The sequence below is a fragment of the Myotis nattereri genome, assembly GCF_964212035.1.
Source record: "Myotis nattereri genome assembly, chromosome: 4".
Taxonomy (NCBI): Eukaryota; Metazoa; Chordata; class Mammalia; order Chiroptera; family Vespertilionidae; genus Myotis; species Myotis nattereri.
Window position 1 is genome coordinate 45,352,587 of NC_138079.1, and position 22,126 is coordinate 45,374,712.

The 22,126-nt window shown below is 40.1% G+C and overlaps 1 protein-coding gene across 2 annotated transcripts in view; it reads left to right on the top strand.

The window, feature by feature from the left end:
- XRCC4 (X-ray repair cross complementing 4) overlaps positions 1 to 22,126 on the top strand; it is a 194,817-nt gene that overhangs the window by 24,024 nt on the left and 148,667 nt on the right. For both annotated transcript variants that reach the window (XM_081089762.1, XM_081089761.1), the window contains one exon: positions 11,472 to 11,647. In XM_081089762.1, the coding sequence (XP_080945888.1) occupies positions 11,472 to 11,647 (176 nt within the window). The remainder of the gene's footprint in view (positions 1 to 11,471; positions 11,648 to 22,126) is intronic.

Here is a 22,126-nt window from a genome sequence, read left to right on the forward strand (position 1 = left end):
ATGTTTCCTGGCTATAAAGCAAGTTGTGTTCCTGGGCTGAAGAAACTGCAAGGAGGCTAGTCACTAGGGTAGTGATGGCGAACCTTTTGAGCTTGGCGTGCCAGCATTTTGAAAAACCCTAACTTAACTCTGGTGCCGTGTCACATATAGAAATTTTTTGATATTTGCAACCATAGTAAAACAAAGACTTATATTTTTTATATTTATTTTATATATTTAAATGCCATTTAACAAAGAAAAATCAACCAAAAAAATGAGTTCGCGTGTCACCTCTGACACGCGTGTCATAGGTTCGCCATCACTGCACTAGGGAAAGGAAGCCAGGCATTGCTATGTGATGTCATTACCCGGATGGCATATTAGCCTTTTATACTAGAGGCCCGTTGCACAAAATTCATGCACGGGAGAGGGGTCCCCTCAGCCCAGCCTGCATCGTTTCCAATCTGGGATCCCTCTCACAATCCGGACTGCTGGCTCCTAACTGCTCACCTGCCTGCCTGCCCGATCGCCCCTAATGGCCTCTGCCTGCCTGCCTGACCAACCCTAACTGACCCTCCTGCCAGCCTGGTCTACCTCTACTGCCCCCCACTGCCAGCCTGGTCTCCCCTAACTGCCACCCACTGCTGGCCGGGTCACACCTCACTGCCCCTTCCTGCTGGCCTGGTCTCCCCCACTGCTCCCCTCTGCTGGGCTGGTCGCTCCTCACTGCCCCTCCTGTCAGCCTGGTCACCCTACGCAGCCTGCTGTTCGGTTGTTTGGTTGCCCCTCACTGCCCTCCCTGCCGGCCTGGTCGCCCAGTGCAACCTGCAGTTTGGTTGTTGCGTGAGGGCATCCCAACCAATTTGCATATTACCCTTTTATTAGTATAGATATACTAGGGGCCCGGTGCACGAAATTCGTGCACTGGGTGTGTGTGTGGGGGGGGGGGGGAGAGTGTCCCTCAGCCCAGCCTGCCCCCTCTCACATACTGGGAGCCCTCAGGCGTTGACCCCCATCACCCTCCGATCGCCTGATCGGCCCCTTGCCCAGGCCTGACGCCTCCGCCAGAGGTGTCAGGCTTGGACAGGGGACCCCCATCTCCCCCCGATCATTGGCTCTGGCCCCCACCCAGGCCTGAGGCCTCTGGCCCAGGAATCATGCCTGGGCAGGGGACCCCCATCTCCCTCTGATCGCTTGCTCCACCCCCCGCCCAAGCCTGACGCCTCTGACCCAGGCTTCAGGCCTGGGCAAGGGGACCATCATATCCCCCCAATCCCTGGCTCCACCCCCCACCCAGGCCTGATGCCTCGGCCAGAGGAGTTGACTCTCATCACCCTCCGATCACCAATCACCGGATCAGCCCCTTGACCAGGCCCGAGGCCTCCGGCAGAGGTGCCAGGCCTGGGCAGGGGACCCCCAGCTCCCCGCGGTTGCAGGCTCCGCCCCTGCCCAGGCCTAACGCCTCTGGCCTAGGCGTCCTGCCCGGGCAGCGGGGACCTGCAGTGGCAGCGGGGGGCGCCGCGATTGTGGGCTTCGCTTTAGGCCCAGGCAAGGGACCCCTAGCTCCTGGGACTGCCAGCTTCGACCGTGCCCAGCTCCCATCGCTGGCTCCACCCCTACTTCCTGCTATCACTGGCCAGGGCGGCAAAGGCTCCTGATTCTGCGATCATGGCTGGGGGGCAGGGCAAAGGCGGCCCCAGGGCCGCCTTTGCCCTGCCCCCCAGTTCTTAGCTCCCCCCTGGGTTTCAGATCACTGTCAGTGGCAGGGGGCTTCTTCCTGCTTTCCCTTTCGCCTCCCTGCATTGTGCCTACATATGCAAATTAGCCGCCATCTTGTTGGCAGTTAACTGCCAATCTTAGTTGACAGTTAACTGCCAATCTTAGTTGGCAGTTAATTTGCATATAGCCCTGATTAGCCAATGAAAACGGTATCGCCATACGCCAATTACCATTTTTCTCTTTTATTAGTGTAGATAGATACTTAATGTTGTTTAAATTATTTTCTTAGGAACATATACCACCTTTGTAACAAAACATAACCGAACTTACAGCCTAAAAGTTTGTAATGCAAGGTTTAAACCTGTATATTGGATTTGGGCAATTATTTTATGAAATAGACTCTTGAATTTCTAATTATTCATTTATTTTTTGTTAATCCTCATCAATTGGTTGCCTCTCACATACTCCCCGACTGGGGCCAGGGATCAAATGTGCAGTCAAGGTACATGCATGCCCTTGACCAGAATTGAACCCAAGATTCTTTGGTGCTTAGGCCAAAGCTCTAACCACTGAGCACACGAGCCAGGAACTCTTGATCATTTTTATCTTTGGTGATAATCTTTTTAAAAGGCTAATGGCCCTGAAATAATTTATGGAACATGGCACATATAATATCAGAAATCTAGAATTATGTTTTACCTATATAACAAAGTTTTAACACTCCTCTAAAGTATTATAACAAAATATTTTAAAAACAATTTTTATAGCTATGCAACAGTCATTTTTATACTTGTGATTGATGTTTTAGGTAAAATAATTTTGTCATGTAATTTATATACTATTACTATCTTCTATCAACTTTTGAACTACTTCTCTAACATGATATTATATCTTTTAAAATTATATATGTTCTGAAATTTTCTTTCTTTTTTGAATGTTAAAAATTATGTTACCCCACAGATATTTTATCTGTTCATCTACTAATGGACGGTTGGGCTGCTTCCAAATTTTGGCTATTATAAATATTGCTGCAATGAACATAGGGGTGCATATATTTTTTTGAATTAGTGTTTCTGGTTTCTTCAGTTATATTCCCAGAAGTGGAACTGCTGGGTCATAAGGCAGTTCCATTTTAAAATTTTTCAAGTAATTCTATACTGCTTTCTACAGTGGCTGTACCAATCTGCATTCCCACCAACAGTGCACAAAGGTTCCCTTTTGTCCACATCCTGGCCAACACTTGTTGTTTGTTGATTTATAGGAGATGAGTGGGTAAAAAAAACGGTGGTACATTTACACCAGGGTGGGGAACATCCACCCTCTGGGCCATATAAAGGCCGGCAAAGTCATTTAGTCTGGCCCTGCTAAGGCATTAGGGGGTGAGTTAATTAAATGTTTAACCAAATGTAGTAGGCTTCTTTTTAAGTTGATAATTTTGTATAGCCCCTGAATTATATTATAAATATCAAAATGGCCTTGGCAGAAAAACGGTTCTCCACCCCTGATTTACAAAATGGAATCCTACTCAGTCATATAAAAGAATTAAATCTTACCCTTTTGCAACTGCTTAAATGGACCTGGAGATTATTATGCTGAGAGCAATAAGCAAGTCAGAGAAAGACAAGTATCGTATGTCTTCACTGATATGTCGAATCTAATGAACAAACTAAACTAACAAGCAAAATAGAAACAGACTCATAGATACAGATAGATACCGAGAGCAGACTGATAGCTGTCAGAGCAGGGAGGGGATGGGGGCTGGGTGAAAGGTGAAACGATTAAGCAAAAAAAAAAACACCCCAAAACAAAAAACTCATAGACACAGACAACAGTATAGTGATTACCAGAGGGAAAGGGGGTGTGGGAGGAGGTAAAAGATGGTAAAGGGGGGATAAATGGTGATGGAGAAGACTTGACTTAGGGTGGTGAACATGCAGTACAATATACAGATGATGTATTTTTGAATTGTACATGTGAAACCTGTATAATTTTATTAACCAATGTCACCCCAGTAAATTCAATAAATTTAAAAATATTCTGTTACATAACTCAGTCAAACTGAATTTACACTTGTGAGGGATTTTTGTTTTTGTTTTTTATGACAGATTGATTGCAAAGAATATTGATTTAAGATTATTGCAAAATAAAGAAGTTTTTAGAGTGATGCTTGCAATACCTTTTACAGTATCTATTTAGGCTGTAAATTTTTATGTCAGAGAAATCAGTTGTTGGTTAGTTGTTGTAGTGTAGGAATGGAGGAAAATTTGTCAGGTTAGTTCTGTGTGTGCTGGCAAAGGTGGACCCAGGTGACTATTGCTCCATTTTAGGGTAAAGTGATTGCACAGGGCTGAAGACCTTGGCAGTAGGTCAATTCCAACAGCACAGCCCAGGAGGCAGGTCCTAGGTGAAGTGATTGCTTGTATGTGAGGAATACTGTGTTTATAACTTAAATATTTCTAATGGCAAATGGCTTATCCTATCTAATAAAGAGAGAATATGCTAATTGACCCTACGCCGTCGCAAAGATGGCGGTGCCCACAGCCAATAAGAAGGGAATATGTTAATTGACTGCCCCACCCTCAAAGATGGTGACACCCACAACCAATAAGGAGAGAATATGCTAATTGCTGCTCCGCCCTCAAAGATGGCAGTGCCTACAGTCAATAAGGAGGGAATATGCTAATTGACTGCCACGCCCTCAAAGATGGTGGTGCCCACAGCCACAAATTGGCCGGCAGGGGAGGGCAGTTAGGGGCGACCAGGCCAGCAGGGGAGGGCAGTTGGGGGCAACTGGGCCAGCAGGGGAGGGCAGTTGGGGGCGACCGTAGCGGGTGATCAGACTGGCAGGCAGAAGCAGTTAGGGCAAATCAGGCAGGCAGGCAGGCTAGCAGTTGGGAGCCAGCAGTCCCAGATTGTGAGAGGGATGTCCGTCTGCCGGTTCAGTCGGACATCCCCCAAGGGGTCCCAGATTGGAAGAGTGCAGGCTGGCCTAGGGGACACCCCTCTCCCAGTGCAGAAATTTTGTGCACTGGGCCTCTAGTCCTGTATAATAAAAGCCCAGTGACCATAACAGCAGTATGACTAGAATGACCACTCAACCAGTCACTATGAGGTGCACTGACCACCTCTTGGTCCCATTCCCTGTCCAGCAGGCTCTGATTCCGATGGTGAAGGGGGACCTGGGCGTGGGTGGTGGGAGATGTGGGCAGCACCAGGCCAAAGCCCCTACCTCGCTGGTCTCCCCACACACAGAGGGAGGCCTGTGGTGGGCGTGGGGCCGGCAAGTGGGCGGGAACGGCCGACCTCTCTGTCCCTCCCCCGGCTGTCAGGCTCCTGTTGCCTGATGGCAAATGGGGAACCAGGGCGGGCAGTGGGGCCGACAAGCGGACAGGAACAGCCGACCTTTCGGTCTCTTTTCCCAGCCGTCAGCCTCCAATCACCCAATGGCAAGTGGGGAACCGAGGTGGGTGGTGGTGGGGGGTGGGACTGGCGAGTGGGTAGAATGGCTGACCTCTTGGTACCTCCCTCAGTCCCGCAGGTTCTGATCACCTGATGGCGAACTTGGACCCAGGGATGGGTGGCGGGGGATGCATGGCAGCGCCAGGTCAAGGCCCCTGCTCTGCCAGTCGCCCCACACTCAGAGGGCGACCTGCGGCAGGGGCGGGGACACGAGTGGGTGGGACCAGCCAACCTCTCGGTCCCTCCTCCCCAGCCGTCAGGCTCCAATTGCCCAATGGCAAACTGGGAACCTGGGTGGGTGGTGGCAGGGGGCGGGGCCGGCTGCCAGCAGCCAGGGAATATTTCCCTGATAGCAGGCTGGGCCCAGGGACCGTACCCGTGCATGGATTTCATGCGCTGGGCCTCTAGTCCTATATAATAAAACCCTAATATGCAAATAGATTGAACAGAGGATCTGGTCGCTCTGACATGCACAGATGCTCAACTCAGGAGCTGTCCCCTGGTGGTCAGTGCGCTCCCACAGGGGGAGTACCACTTAGTCAGGAGCCGGGCTCATGGCTGGTGAGTGCAGTGGCAGTGGCGAGAGCCTCTCCTGCCTCTGTGGCAGTCGGACATCCCCCGAGGGGTCCCGGACAGCGAGAGGGCACAGGCCAGGCTGAAGGACACCCCCATCCCCCAGTTCACGAGTGTTGTGCACCTGGCCTCTAGTTTTTTATAGTGAACAATTATAGTCAGTCAAACAGAGGACCTTGAGGCACTTTAAGAGCCTTAGTTATTAAAGGAAAAGATTACATTCTAATCTGGTCAGTAACCCTCATTCACCAAGGCAAAGAACAATAATAATTTAAATTTTCTTCGTTTTGTTATTAAGCATTGGGAAAATTAAAGAGTAATTTCATTAACACTTAAATCTTAATTTAACCAGAAATTTAAGTTAATTTTACATTTATGAAACATTTTGATTATGCTTATGCAAAATGTGTTGGCAGTTGTTTTAATACTATTACTAAGAATGTTATTTCATTAGACAAGGTTTATCAGGAACAAGGAATACATCTAATTTGTCAACCATTTTAGATAAGTATTTTGACTAGTACTTTAGGACATACTTAGTGAATATTTTTTGAAAGAAAGAATGAAAGGATGCCTGGAATATATAAAACTGGTTAGGAAAAAAATGAAAGTGAACCACTTATTTTAGAGTTAGCAGATTATGAACAATCCAGTTTCATATTTCTTGTTGTCATTGATATTAAATGAAGTACATTTCTATTTTCCAGCTAAAGGAATTTAATGTCACAAAAGTTAGATATCAAACTTATGGGTTATTTGGTGGGTTGACTTCCTGTACTAAACAAACTTTCAAACAGAAAATTTTACAGTCTACTGGTCACTTTCTATTCAAATATATCTGATAAAGTTTTAAATCTCACGTATGTTTTATACTTTCATTATTCATTTCTATTTTCTTGTTTAAATTTTAGGGACAAAATATGAAATCCAAACAATATAACATTGTTTCCATGTTTATTTAAGGCTTATTACATAAATATAATTTGGTTTGGCACTTTACAGATAGACAATAATATGATTAAGAACATTGAAACAATTAAATAATTGAAACATGAAAATGGATTTCCTTCCTATACCTCATCCTGCTTTTTGTACAACTTTTTGATTGCTGCAACCTTCAATTTGGATAATTTTTTTCTCTTTTCATTTGAGTGAAATTAAAAGGATGTGGGGTTCTTTTTAATCTCCCACACACTAAAGTCACTGATTTCTTTTTCATTAGCAATCTTTTATCTAATGAATGTTTTGGGGGTCTAATTATCTTGTGGTCTATCATCACTTCACCATTATAGGGGGTAATATCACAGGGTTAAGTCAAAAAGTGGGCTAATGATTGACGACTGTTATGTGACTTTTATAAGAATTATAGTCAGCAGTAAAAAACTTATATCACCCATCTCTGGAGTAGTTTAAATTTCATTGAAGAGAAAATTAAATTGTAGTAATTTTTTTATTATCAAATAATTATACCCACTTATACTTATCCTAAACATTAATATTTGGTGACCTGTATGGAGATTATGTGGCAGGGCTCAGTGGAAAAGAATTTTTAATAAGTGAGGTAGTAAAGTGGGGCCATTTTGGTTCGTTATACGTAAGAATCCAAAGGAAAAAATCTTTTTTCCTTACTTACATTTTCACCTACCCATAAACAGTGACAAAGTGATACCTTCTTGGCTCCTACCTGTCTGAAAAAAATTTCCTGTTTTCTGATCATGTTGGCCTGCTCACTTTTTATAATGTATCATGTGAGTCAGCTGTATCCTTGCTGAATTTTATTATTTCCATGACTTTTATTCCTGATCACTGAAGCTTTTGGAGTATTGAATGCTTACAGCTGTGCTCCTTCCAGATGGTCTTAGCACAAAATTCAAAACTGGTAACTAAGCTATGGTTTTTTTAAGATTGAAGTTCTAAATAGGCAGTCACAATTTCACATTTGTTGTTATAGGACATGTTCAAGTAAAATTTTAAAAAAGCTGGTACCTTTTTATTGAACAGTTTTTAAAAGGATGAGTGTAACTGAAAGATAAAACTGATGAACAAAATAGAAACAGGCATGGTTATGAGGAACAGACTGACAGCTGTCAGAGGAAAGGGGTTTGTTGGGAGGCTGGATGAAAGAAGCTGAAAGGATTAAGCATGAAATCATATATGTATATGTATATGTATATGTATATGTATATGTATATGTATATGTATATGTAAATGTATATGTATATGTATAACACATAGACACAGACAACAGTGCAGTGATAGCCAGAGAGAAAGGGGAGGTGGGGATAGGTAGCGGTGGACAAAGCAGGGATAAATGGGGACCAAGCTCTGTCTGGTGTTGCACAATGGTTAAAGCATCTGCCCAAGCAATGAAAGGTTGCGGGTTTGATTCTATGCAAAGGTAACTAATCCATATGTCTCTCGTGTCATGTTTCTCTCTCTCTTTCTCTCTCTCCCTCCTCCTCCTCCTTTTCCTCCTCTTCCCCCTCCTTCCCTCCCTCTTACTCTCTCTAAAAATCAATGGAAAAAATATCCTCGGATGAGGATTACCAGGAAAAATAAATAGGGAACAAAAGAGACTTTGCTTTGGGTGATGGGTACACAATGTAGTGTGCGGATGATATTTTGTTGAGTTGTACACTTGAAATCTATGGGGTTTTGTATGGTTTTGTGAACCAGTGTCATTCCAATAAGTTCAGTTAAGAAAAAGAAAGATAATTTTCTTTCATATGTTTTTTCTTCTTTAAAATGAAATATTTCATAACAACACAGCATTCACAGATGAGGTAACATAAGAGGATATCTAAGATGTTATTATCTGAATCTACACTCTATAGATTGCCATTTTTGTCTCTCTTTAACCGTTGTATCTCTCTTTAACCGGTGCCTAGAATAGTGCCTGGCACGTAGTAGAAGTTCATGAAGCATTTTTAAATAAATGAATCAATAAATTTTATTAAATATTTTCAGATAGGTATCTCTTCATTATAATGAAATTTAGAATACTTTTAACTATATGTTTTATCAATGAAAATCTATTTTTATTTTCTTTTGTATTTTATAAGTTTGTCTACAGCTGCATTAAAGATGGCTTCTACAGATTTTTATTTCTCTGTGAATTAATTGCAACTCTTTAAAATTATCCAATCACAAAATATGAAATTATTCCTCAATTGGGAAGCATTTGTCTTATTTGTAGATTGTTCCCGAAGAGCTAATAGGGTATTTAAAAGGTGAATAGATTCGATAGTGATGATCATCTTAAATATGCATCTGCTTCAGAGAGAAAAAAATACGTGAAAATATTTTAGAAGCTGTAAGAATCACAAGAGAATATAAGATACTTTTATTCTTACCTGTCTTCAAAGGCTATGTTGAGACTCATTTCAATATTAGACCTATTATCAAAAATTGCTCATGAAATATATATGGATTCCAAGACACTCTTCCTTATTGCCTCTCATGGGGCTTTTAGATACTTGTTAGCACACAGATGAATATTATGAAAAGCTCTGTTTTATTTTCAGGGATTCTTTAATCAAGATTTCAGTGTTTTATGTAGTACTTCATACTAATGTTTCTCAGTATCATGGAAGAAAATAGTGTATCCCATATCTCATATCTCTACCTCATGTCCAAACAGAACAACCAGAGAGACCACTTACTGACTCCATGACCCTAGACCAGTGGTTGGCAAACTGCAGCTCGGCAAACCGCGGCTTGCGAGCCACATGCGGCTTTTTGGCCCCTTGAGTGTGGCTCTTCCACAAAATACCGGCTCTTCCACAAGATACCAACTTCTGCACATGGGCCACGAAGTTTCAATCGCACTGTACGTGCGCGCCCACACGTGGTATTTTGTGGAAGAGCCACACTCAAGGGGCCAAAGAGCCACATGTGTCTCGCGACCCGCGTTTTGCCAACCACGGCCCTAGACTATTACTCAATCTCTCTGAGCCTCGATTTTCTCTTTTGTAAAATGAAAATAGTGTCTATCTTTCAGTGTTATGAGGAATGAGATAAATAAATGTATCCTTTAAATATAAAAATATAGAACTGGCTGGTCTTGCATCTTTGTGGTAGCTTAATTAGACACAGAAAACTACCCAATTGCACACTCATTCCAAACAAATGTAGATTAAACCTTGTAATTTGAAAAGCAAACGAATACATTGCAGCATTTGAATGTAAGAAAGAGAAATACCCAGGTGCCTTGTATGAGGAGATACCTGAAAACCAGTGTGGTTAATGGCAACTGAAGCTTGACTATATAGGTTCACTGAATATCTAAACTACACATATGTCTAGATGTCTGTGATTGTAATATTTGAGTGTGATACGATGTTAAAGACCGCAGGCCTCTTAAGAATTGGAGCTGAGCTCTTTATATAAAGAAAGGAATCTGGAAATGTTATCATGTTAACGAGATCATCTTAAAAAAACAAAAAAAAACCGCTCATACTATGCTCTAGTTGGGGTTACAGCACAGAATCAGTCTATAAGAGATTCAAATGAATAACCCAACAAAAATAAGAACCTGAAGCTTGTGTTATGTTTGGGCGAATGGTTTAAATTTGAATTATTTGTCTCACATGTAGAAACCAAATTAAGAAATTAATTTTCAAAATTGGTCCAGAACAATGACATCTATAGGGACTCCAAGGCAGGCAAGCCAGCAGTTTTATTTAACACCACCTGTACTGCCCAGAGCTCTGGATGCTCTGGCTGTGGAGAGCCATGCTGAAATATGTCCATGCAGGAAAGTGAAAAAAGCATAATGAGAATGTGTAAGCAGATAGAAGAAATGGAATTTATACCCAGGAACTATGCACAAAGACGAATCTGAAAGAGATTTAAATATTTTTAAAGCCTTCAAATATTTAAAAGGAGAGTGTGACTAAAACCAGAATATTATGACAAAGAAACAGAATATCTAAAATTGAAAATATATTTATTGAAGTAAATATCCCTATGGATGAGTAAAACATGAGCTTTAAAAATACCTAGGTGAGAAAACTGGAAGCCAGGTCTATAATATAGTGTCTGCCTTAGAGGAGAAACTCTATAATTATTAGTTCCCTTCCCTTTCCTTCCTCATCACCTCACCTTTTCTGTTGTTGGCACAGCTATAATAATAAAAGTATAATATGCTAGTTAGACTGGACATACTTCCCGACATCCTGCCTTTCGGACAAAGCCGCAGTGGTGGTGGCGATGGCAGCGGGTGGGGGCCGGGGCCAAGGCCCTTGATCGAATTTCGTGCATCGGGCCTCAAGTACTGAGATAAGAGGAATGAACTCTGCTTTTACTTTAATTTGACTCTGACCATGTGAGTGAGAAATAAATAGACTTCTGACTCTTTAATCTCTTTAATAATAGAAAGATGTAGTAAAATACAGAGCTTATAAAGATTATAGGAAATTATTTCTCTGGCTATGACCTTGGAGCAGGTACATAAGATAGTAGTTTCTGTGGTATTTTACAAGGCATGCATTTCATCTGAGAAGAGAAAGAAGGCAAGGAATTTAATACTTTCAGATAAAATTTGAAACTAAGTGCATTTCTCAAAAATTGTGAGTTTAGTTAAAAGGTATAATTTGACTTAAAAATGTATAGTGTGGGGTTTTATTTTACTTTTTGTTTAAATTTCTGCTACATAAGTGATAAATTAGTAGCAACAAGTAAATAAATATGTTCATATGTTTAGAAATTTATTTCAAAACTTTTTATTAATGTTTCCATAGTTTGTGAATCAGCGATTTCCCAAGAAGCTGATGACATGGCAATGGAAAAAGAGAAATATGTTGATGAACTGAAGAAAGCATTGGTGTCAGGAGCAGGACCAGCCGATGCATACAAGTTTAATTTTTCTAAAGAGTCTTATCATTTTTCCTTTGAGAAAAACCTGAAAGATGTTTCTGTAAGTAAAACTTTCCAAAATGTGGTAAAATGTGAGAGCACATCTGAGGAATTATTGAAGTAATTAACATATTATTTTCAGAATACTTCAGAAATAAAAATTTGAAAAGTATGTGGTTTCCAAGTTGGAAGAATGCTTCGACGTTACAGTCAATGCTTTATCTTAATGAATTATGAAAAATAATTACTGGAAAATGTGTTTAGTTTTTAATGCTTTAAGTAAATATTTAAGAGATAATTACATGAACAGTTCTGAAAAGTGAGGTCAGAAGGTTTAGACAGTTGAGACAAGGTCTATTGAAATACATTTGGGGAAATACTGATTTTAAGAAAGAAAATAATATATTTATCTTTGAATATTTAATAATTATGGCTATCTACTTATCAGAATGTATTTGGAATTATAAAATGATATAATTAAGTGTAGTAGAATTTATAATTAGGAATTAAGATGTTTATTTCTATTATCAAACTTAGAAATATTAAAATAGAAAGAAATAATTCAACCCCAGCTTTTCAAAGCTTACATGCTTTACAGACAAGGATATGTATTGCTTGTCCTGCTCAGTTCCTATACCTCAGATCAAGACCGGTGATTTATTGATCAAAAGTATTATGCTTACTGTTTGTATATTTTACTCAAGTTTAAGGGATAATTGGAGATTAAACTGTCTACATTTGGCCAGTGGTTTATCAATCAGAAATGAGCTCTGTAATAGAAGAAAAGGAGGGCCATCTTTATTACATTAAGTTTAAAGACAGTTATTGACAATTTGTGCTAGAACTAAATTGTTTTAAAAATTATTATAAAAACTCTCTTAACTCAGATGAGTAAAGGAATTTCATCAGTTAGAGAAACAATTGAAGCAACAAATTGAATCATTTTTTTCCAAATGTATATTATCATCTATAATAATAAAAGCATAATATGCTAATTAGACCATACGTCCTTCTGGACGTCCTTCCGGAAGACCTTCCAGACAAGCCGGGTCTGTGAGGGCCAAGCCCCTTGCACGAATTTCGTGCATTGGGCCCCTAGTATAGAAAATAATACAGAGACTGGCGTCAGTAATTGCTTCTATTTAGAAGTTATATACTTTTTAAATTAGCTGCCAATGTATGTACGTTTCAATAAATTAAGTACTTAAAATGGTAATTTAAAACATTAAATAAGGTTTAGATTGCCTACACAATGTTTTTTCCTGTACAATTCAATGACGACACACACACACACACACACTACAGTACTGTTGATGGTATCTTCTCATATTTTGAAGTAAATCATTGTCAAATTGGGAGTAATGCCATTTCTCATTCAACATTCCCATTCAGTTTGTAGGTAATAAATAACATTATTTCATGCAGCCTGTTTCTAGATTTCATCTGTTTTGTGTATATTAAAGCATAACAAATTCCATATTTGTGAGATATCTTTAAAACCTGAAAGGCTTTTGGTATCTGTGACATGGTGAAAAGTGGGGTTTGGTACATAGGGCATGGATGGAGAACTTGCCATGCTTGGCTGTACATCTGGTTTTGTTGCTTCTGTGAAGAAAGAACTTCAAGTCCTCATGACTCATGTCTTTTTCAATTGGCTTGGCATGTATCAGCATCAGAAATGGTGAGAGTAATCCAGAAAGATACCACCCTGAAAGTAACCAACTCTCTCAGAGCCAAAGCCTTTTAACTCTTACCATTTCAACAGATTTCTTAAGAAATGGAAACAGAATAAGAGATTCCTAGTAATTGAGAAGTGTATGGTTTCCTAAAGGATTTGTCTTAAATCACTACATTGTAGTTTAGATAGCAGTCTCCTTATTTATTCATTTATTAACTTGCTTATGAGAAAGAGAAAGGCTATTCTCAGAGACAAGGAGGTGTTTATTCATGGCTTGGCTTACTTGAGAGATATTTTTGGATATTTGAATGAGGTAAAACTTTCAGTTCACAGTGCTGCAGTCAACCTAATGGATACAGATGAAAATCTCAAGTCCATTTGGACGAACTGCCTTGGGAATCTTCCAGTGCTTCAGGATGTGTTTCTGCAGATTGAATTTCAGAGTTACAGTATCTCGTAAATTCATCTGCTGGCAAAAATTTGCAGACAATTGGAAACATAGCAGAATACTTTTTAAGGTTAATTATACTTTGGTGACCTAAAAGTTTCAATGGAGTTTGTAATCCTTTCCTTGGTGACACAGACATTTGATTATTGCCAAACATGACCTCCTACACTAAGAAGAAAAGAGAAAAATGAATGTAGATTCCACTCAAAAGGTTGCAGTGAATTCTAGTGTTTGTTGACATACTCTTTCATGGCCAAATATATTCCATGAGTTCTAAGTATATTTGCTACCAGAGTCATAATTCTAGGAGTCCAGGTTTTTTCTTTTTTTAAATATATATTTTTATTAATTTCAGAGAGGAAGGAAGAGGGAGAGAGAGATAGAAACATCAATGATGAGAGAAAATCATTGATTGACTGCCTCCTGCACGCCCACTACTGGGGACCGAACCCACAACCCGAGCATGTGCCCTTGACTGGAATCGAACCTGGGACCCTTCAGTCTGCAGGATAATACTCTGTCCACTGAGCCAAACCGGCTAGGGCAGAGTCCAGGTTTTTAAGCATTTGTTGCCATAATTCAAAAAGATTTATGTGTCTAATTCTGTTGGTGATCACTACACAATTTGAGCATTTTGAATATACAAAGTCATACAAGACATTTGAAATTTATATTCGTATTATATTTTCTTGTTTTCAATCTTAAAAAATAAAATAGCTAAAATAGCTACTGATTTTTATATTAAAAACTGATTTTTAAAAAATATTATCTGTGTTTTATCAGAGTGAAAGAATTGTCAATTTACAAAGCAACAAAATATTAATTTTTATTGAGGAAAGTGGAAAAGAGAGAGAGAGGACAGAGAAGAAAGTAACATTTATGTGAGAGAGACATCCATTGGTTGCCTCCTGTATGTGTCCTGACCAGGGACCAAACCTGTAATCCAGGTATGTGTCCTGACTGAGAATCGAACCTGTGACCTTCTGGTGCATGGGAGGATGTTCAGCCAACTGAACCACACCAGCTAGGACAGCAATTAAATATTTTAAATGTATAATGTATATGTCGATGTTTATATACATTTTGGGAGGTGGGGAGTGGGTGCATAGTTTTCATGAGATTGCTTTTGAACTCAACACACCCAATGTTTCATTTATGCTCTAATTGGCTTTTCTTTATAGATTATATAGGTGCTTTTATTTTAGCTTAATTCCCATTGGGATAAATGTTGAATGACCTGCTAGACACTTAACTATTTTTCCCTGTACAGTACAAACCTTTGGGACATCACCTGTGCTCTTCAGTTGGCAGTGGATTGTGCTATATGAACGCATACTCTAGTGCCCTCATTGGGAGCTCATTATCTGTTCTGTATAAGTGCTCTCACACACTCTGGAGATGATTCATGGTCTTTGTTTCATTTTTTTCCCTCTGCCTTTCACAATTCATACTGATTTTACAGTATTGTATGCTTTGTCATGCAAACAGTACATCTTAATAATGTATTCCTCTTCCTTTTTTTGCTTTCATAGCTTGCTTGTTTTTTTTTTTCAGAAAAAAATTTCATTCATGAACTACAAAGAAAAAAAGACCTAATTATTTTTTTATAAGAATAGCCTTGGGCTCATCATTTAGCTTGCTTGCATCTCTGTTTTCTCATCCATAAAATTTCAAAGTGATTTCTTAGATTTAGTTTAGGTCATTTAAAATACTGTAGTTTTTATTTCTAAAAATTGCCCTTATGAAGGATAACCAGGAGATTCGAAGGAAAATTAAGTATGACAAATAAATTTACATGCATGTGTGCACACACATACACTCACACACACATACACGAGAAATGACTACAGGGCCCTATTAGAATTCTGGTAAAGTCTTTTTGTATCTCCTTTCCTTTCGTCTCCCCTACTCCCACCATCAAATGTTGGCGGTTTAGGATGAAAATTTTATGATGTAAATAGCATGGAAGTTTGTTGTTCTCTGATGTAAAAGTCCAAATTGGCAATCCTGGATTAATATGATGGCTTTATGATGTTGGAGGCCCAGGCTTCTTTAATCATGTTGCTTTGCCATTTTTAGCGGGTAGTTTTTATCTCATGGTCCAGATGGCTCTCTAGGCTTTACTGTTATGTTCACCTTTCAGGCAACAGGACCAAGTAAAAGAGAAAATAAAGAGCCGTGTACCTTTTCTTTTCGGCTTTCCCCCTAAAATTGCATGCATTACTTTTGCTCACATCATGTTGTCCAGAACTAAATCACATGGCTTCACCTAGCTATAGGGAAGTCTGTGAAATGTGATTTCAACTATGTTCTATGCCCAAAAATTTCCATTTGTATACAGAGTGGAAGGTAGATTTTGAGGGACAACTAGCAGTTTCTGCATGTTAACATTAGGGAAGATTGAAACATCACTCAGGAAGGTTTGCTTTAGTTATTACAAGGGTATTTCCCTAGTATTTTTTTTTATTACAAATCTATGTTTCAGTCATATCTTAGTTTAAAAAAATATTCAACATATAGGCTAACTGTAATCACTATATATTGTAACTTATTTTAAAAGTGGAAAATGCATTCTACGTTCAAACATCCTCCCTACATTTATTTAACTTACATTTCTCATATATATAAATGAGGTAAAATAAATTAGCCGAAAGCAGCTAAAGTTATTTTTAAAAACAGCAGTCCAAAATCCTATATTATTGCCATGTGTCCCTGTGGTTTAGGGGACTTTAAATTCAAATGGTGATTTCCAGATGAAATATCAGAATGGAGCATTTATAATGGTTCTCTGCCAAATACTTTGTCAAAAATAGTAATGACTTTCAGGTTTGTGGGAGTATGGGTTGCAAATGTGTTGTTTGAATGCCTGAAAAAGAAATTTTAGTATTCTTTATTTCTATGGTAAAAGTATTTGTATACATCTGCCATGTTTATATTAAACACTTTATAATTTCCTGACCTTTTTTGAATGTGGGAAATAGTAATGTAAGTGATGTAGAAGTCCTGCTAAAAGTATGTATTTTCTAGTTAAGCCATAGTAAGGACTCGAATTATTGCTTTAAAATTATTTTTTAGTTATACTGTTTGGCTTTGAGAACAAATCTCAAATATTCTGGATAGTCTTGTATTGAAAAAATAATGCTGTTTTAATCTCTTTGTGATAAAAAATGAATTGGACATTTTGTTCACTTCTGTATGATCCTTGTTATTCTTTAAGTATATTTTATACTAGAGGCCCGGTGCACGAATTCATGCATGGGTGGGGTTGGATGGCCACCAGATTGGGTGGTGGGGCTGGGCTGGCCAAGGGGGGGGGACAGGGAAGGTTGCCTGGCTGGCCCCACCCTGATTGGGGTGATGAACTCCTTTAGCTTTTTCTTGTCTGTGAAGCTCTTCATCTGGCCTTCAATTCTAAATGAGCTTGACTGGGTAGGGAAGGGTGTGGCAAGAAATATTGAAAGTGAGGAAGAGCAAGGACTTGCAGCCAGGGTGACCTTCCTTTTGAAAGGACACGGCTGCGCTAGGGCTGAGGGTTCGGTCTCCATGAAACTTGGGTGAGTCTTTGCGTTGGGCAAGTGGGATTGCTGAGGTCTATTTGAGAGTCACCAAGACAGGGAGCGTGATCTCAGAACAGTTAACACGTTCCTGAAAGGATGTTATGGGTTCTCTCTCGTAAAAAAGCCCGCGAGTGTCTGTGCTACACCAACAGGGTGGCTTTAACACGGAAGCCTCCATCCCCAAGCCCACCCGCCTCCAGGGGCTGGCGGGACGTTGAAAGTAGCGTGGGTAGATGAGGCCGGTGCCAGCGGCTCAGCTGTCTGAGCCCCAGGCACGGAGAGATGGGCTCTGACGTCACCACCGAGCTGAGGATTTGACGGCATCTGCAGCGGCTTCAGAGCTTGTTGCTATTTTGGTTTATTTTTATCTCCTTTTCCCTTTAAACCTCTCCAGGTTGCGTGTATTCGAGAGAGGAGCAGCCTTTGCAGCCTCCTTGGTGGAGAGCACGCCTTCGATCTGGGTTCACACGCAGCTGGACAGAGTCCTGTTTAGAAACATGTAGGTCTTGCGTTATTTGCGCTATTACCGATAAAGGGTTTTAGAGTCTGGCAGTAAATATGTTTACTGCTTATCCACGAGGGCAGGAGGCTGAGTGCAGCCATAGGCACAGCCATAGTTCTTCACTCACAGGCCTCCCTCCAAGGGCGGCCATACAGGCGCTTGTCACACGGAGGGGACCGGGGAGCAGGGTCGGGCAGCAAACGCAGAGCATGGCCATCCGAGGCCCTGCTTTTCCCAGACCTTCTGTCTCAGTCCCGATCTTCCTGCTCCCGGTCTGTAGCATCGTCCTCTTGAGGCAGATTCCGGTGTCTGTGGGACGTGATGTTTATTGCATACTGTTTCTCCGTGTGGGCGGTCAGCACCGGTTCCCGAATCAGGCTTCCTTTGGCATTGTGGTCGCGGGGGACAGCATGAAGGTGCGGACACAGCCCGTGTGGACTCCTCGCTGAGCGCCTTCTGTACACTTTATACCTGGCGGGCGTCTCCTCTCAGAAGGGTGCCCACAGCTCAGTCGCATGCTTTCTGTGTCCTTGACCAGCAGGTGCGGGGGTCCAATCGGGGGCGGGGTTGGAGGGGGCAGTCGTGGGATCAGGCTGGTTGGCTGCTGCAGGGAGCGTCATAGCCACTGGTCCTTCCGGTCATTCTGATTGTTACGCCGTAATGGACACTGGGCTTTTAGATATAGATATAGATAGATACAGATACAGATATAGATATAGATATAGATATAATATAGATATAGATATAGACATATACTGTTCTATGGAGAGTGCTTATTTTTGTTGATGTGTGGAAATGCCTTATCCTTCCAGAAGTTTTCACTTACCTTCTCCTTTTTTTCAAAACTGTTCTTGTCTTTCTAGGTTTTCTATATCTTACAATTCCATTTAAATCTAATACTTGGGACCTTGTAATTGTTGTATTTCACTCTGTTACTGTGCTTAACATTGAAAATGACCACTATGTGCCATACATTATGCTACATACAACCCTGATGATTTTCTGAACTAGGTCCCTGTTATCATCTCAGTATTTTGGATGGGAACTAGCTATTATAGAGGAAACTAACACTCAGTGGTATATAACTTACCCAAATCCAAACAGCTATTGAGTGGCAGGGCTGGGGTTGAACACAGGTGCTGTGACTTCAAAACATATGGCCTAACTGCCGAGCTATATATAATGTCATTTAATTTTGTATGTAGTTAATGTGCTCAAATTTATATTGAATTGATTTACTAAAGTTCTGCAGCATTACAATATGCCATTTGTAAGGTTGGGAGGGCCTTGGCTAAGGGAGCAGCAGTAAAAGGAAAGAATCCTGGGAAGACAAATTGCACTTCTACATGCAGTCAGGTACACTGAGCTGTATTGGCCAAGTTTGTAAGGCTCTTTGAAAGTTTGTCAGGGTAAGCCTCCTTGTATTTCATGAAACAATCCTTAATTCTGATTACATTGGCAAAAGGAACCCATTCTGTACATGACTCCTGGTTAAATGACATCCAGGAGACACCCATTTCCTTTGTATGCTGTTTCACAATTATTATTCAGAGATCCAGCTTTGATCTCATTTTTATTTCTAAGTGGTAAATATTAGACATTATTAAAATTTCTTTCAGAGAAATTACTTGTTTAAATAGTTTTCAGAAATCCTTGATTAGCATAAATGTTTTTCAATGGGTTTGTTTGTCAAATTGGTATTCAATGCTAATGATAGTTTCTATTATATCAGCTGATCTTTCCTACTTGATGGCACTTAAATATAGACATTTGAATAGTTATCAGTAACAGAATACTTTGTGATGAAAAGTGATAAACTTTTTTTGCATATTACTATATGGGCTCCTTATAACCCTATGGAACAGGTATAATTATTTGTTAGGGTGATTCAAAGATTAAATGATTTGTTAAAATCCTCTTCCAGTGCTGTTTTTATATTAGGAGAATCAGTTTTATTAGTGTTGTTTTTTAAACAACCATTATACTAAAAATACTTAAGAATAGTAAAGTCTGTTGTACTTATAAATGAAAATATAGAAATAAAATATAAAACCACCAAGTTACTTAATTTTAAAGGTATTCACTACTTTATATCACAAGTTTACCCAACTTGATTAAATTATCCTCTTCGTTAAAATAAAGACTGCTAAGCCCAGGATGGTTTTGCTTAGTAGTTAGAGCATCTGCCTGTAGACCCAAGGGTTGCTGGTTGGATTCCCTATCAAGGGCAAGTACCTGGGTTGCAGGCTTGATCCCCACCCCTGACAGGGGTGGGGGTGCATGATGGAGGCAACACATTGATGTGTCTCTCTCATCAATGTCCCTTCCTCCCTCCCTCTTCCTCTCTCTCCTTCCCTCCACTTTCTCTAAAAAAAAAAAAAAAAAAAAAAAAAATCAACGGAAAAAATATCCTGGGTTGAGGATTAACAACAACAAAAAGTGCCTGAAAATAAAACTTTTAATATTATATTGTGGGGTTGATATTTTACTATTTCTTTGCTTCTCATTCCTTCTTTTGATCCATATGTTCATCTGGTATCATTTCCCTTCAGCCTAAAGAAGTTTCTAATATTCCTTAGTTTTATTTTATCTGAAATTTCCTTTATTTTGCCTTCAATCTTGAAGAATCTGTTTGTTTTTCAGGGGGAGGGGGACAAAGGAATCTGGATTGACAATTTTAGTATTTTAGGAATTTTAATATGTTGTTATTTTTTTAATCTTTGTTACTTCTGATGAGAAGTTAGTGTTCCTATAATTTATAATTCTCTTGCATATAATATTTTCTCCTGTCTGCTTTTAATATTTTGTCTTTATCTTTGTTTTTCAAAAGTTTGGCCATGATGTGCCTATGAGTTTAATTTAAAAATACCCCTTTTTTGCAAGAGTTCTTGAGTTTCTTGAATTTGTAAATTTATGTCTTTCACTAAAATTGGGAAATTCTTGTTCATTATTTCTCAAATATAGGAATATATATTCTTATTCTTTTTTCCCCTTCTGAGACTTCAGTTAAAGGTTCCTGAAGCTCTCTTCATTTTAAAAATCCTTTTTCTCTGTTGTTCAGATTAGGTTATTTATATTGATATTCAAGTTTATTGTCTCTTTTTTATCTCAATTCAATGATTTTTAAAAACTTACTAATTTTTAATTTCCAATACTTTCATTGGTTCTTTGCCGGAGTTCTTGTCCCAGCATCAAGAAGGGTTCAGGAATCTGGAAAAGGCTGTGCATAGATGACATAGAAATCCAGAGACTAATGAAGAGCCCGGAAATGCCGGGAGCCGGTCCATGCTTGCTGTTTCAAGAGACCTGGCATATATGGCATACTGTTCTGAATATGTTTGCTCACCTTCTTGGCACTATGTGTTTTAACCAAGGTCTCTGAGAAAGGTTGTTTCCCCAGGTAGGGATTTTCCCCTGAAGTTAGGGAGGGAATAAAACCTCTTAACTAAGTGCCAGGCGGGTAATTAATCACTTTAACTATGAACAATCATGCTTAAGCTACATAATCTTTACTCCCTGGAATGGAGATAAGAAACGCCCTAACCTTTGGAATAGAGATTGATAGGATTGGAATCAACTGGTATAAATACAGATGTAACAAGACAGAACTTAGAAGACAGAACCTACACACAGAACTTAGAAGACAGAACTTAAAAGACAGAACTTAAAAGACAGAACTAAGAAGACAGAACCTACACAGAACCTAGAGACAGAAGAACTTCGCTAGAGAGAACATGGCAAAAGAACCTGGACAGAAACTGGCAACAGAACCTAGAGACAGAACCTAGCGAGAGAACCTGGCTGAAGAACCTAGAGACAGAACCTGGCTACAGAACCTGGACTGAACCTGACTATAGAACATGGCAAGAGAACCTGACTAGAACCTGGTGACTGAACCTGGCTGGAGAACCTGGACACAGAACCTGGCTGGAGATCCTAACCAGAACTTCGCTGGAGATCCTGAACAGAACTTCGCTGGAGATCCTGAACAGAACTTGGCTAGAGATCCTGGCTAGAGATCCTGGCTAGGCTGCTGATAAACTGAATGCTGTCTCCGTGTCATTCCTTCTTCGCCGACTCCGTCCACACCTTTGGGGACCCCTGGACCCGCTGGGGTTGGACCCCAGCACGGAAACGAGATATAATTTTGAAAGGCATTGGGGGTCAGCTAAAGGAACTGAAGACTACCTCCTTGTCTAGGACCCTTGCTTTTATTAACACAATTTGTCCTAAGGCAAGGTGGAGATAATACACTTCAAAGGGTAAGGTTTCAAAGGGTACAGAAGCATAGTCAGTTTGGGGGAATTAGCCTAGGGCTGTTCAGGTGTTTGGCCAGTAGGAGGCAATAACATGTA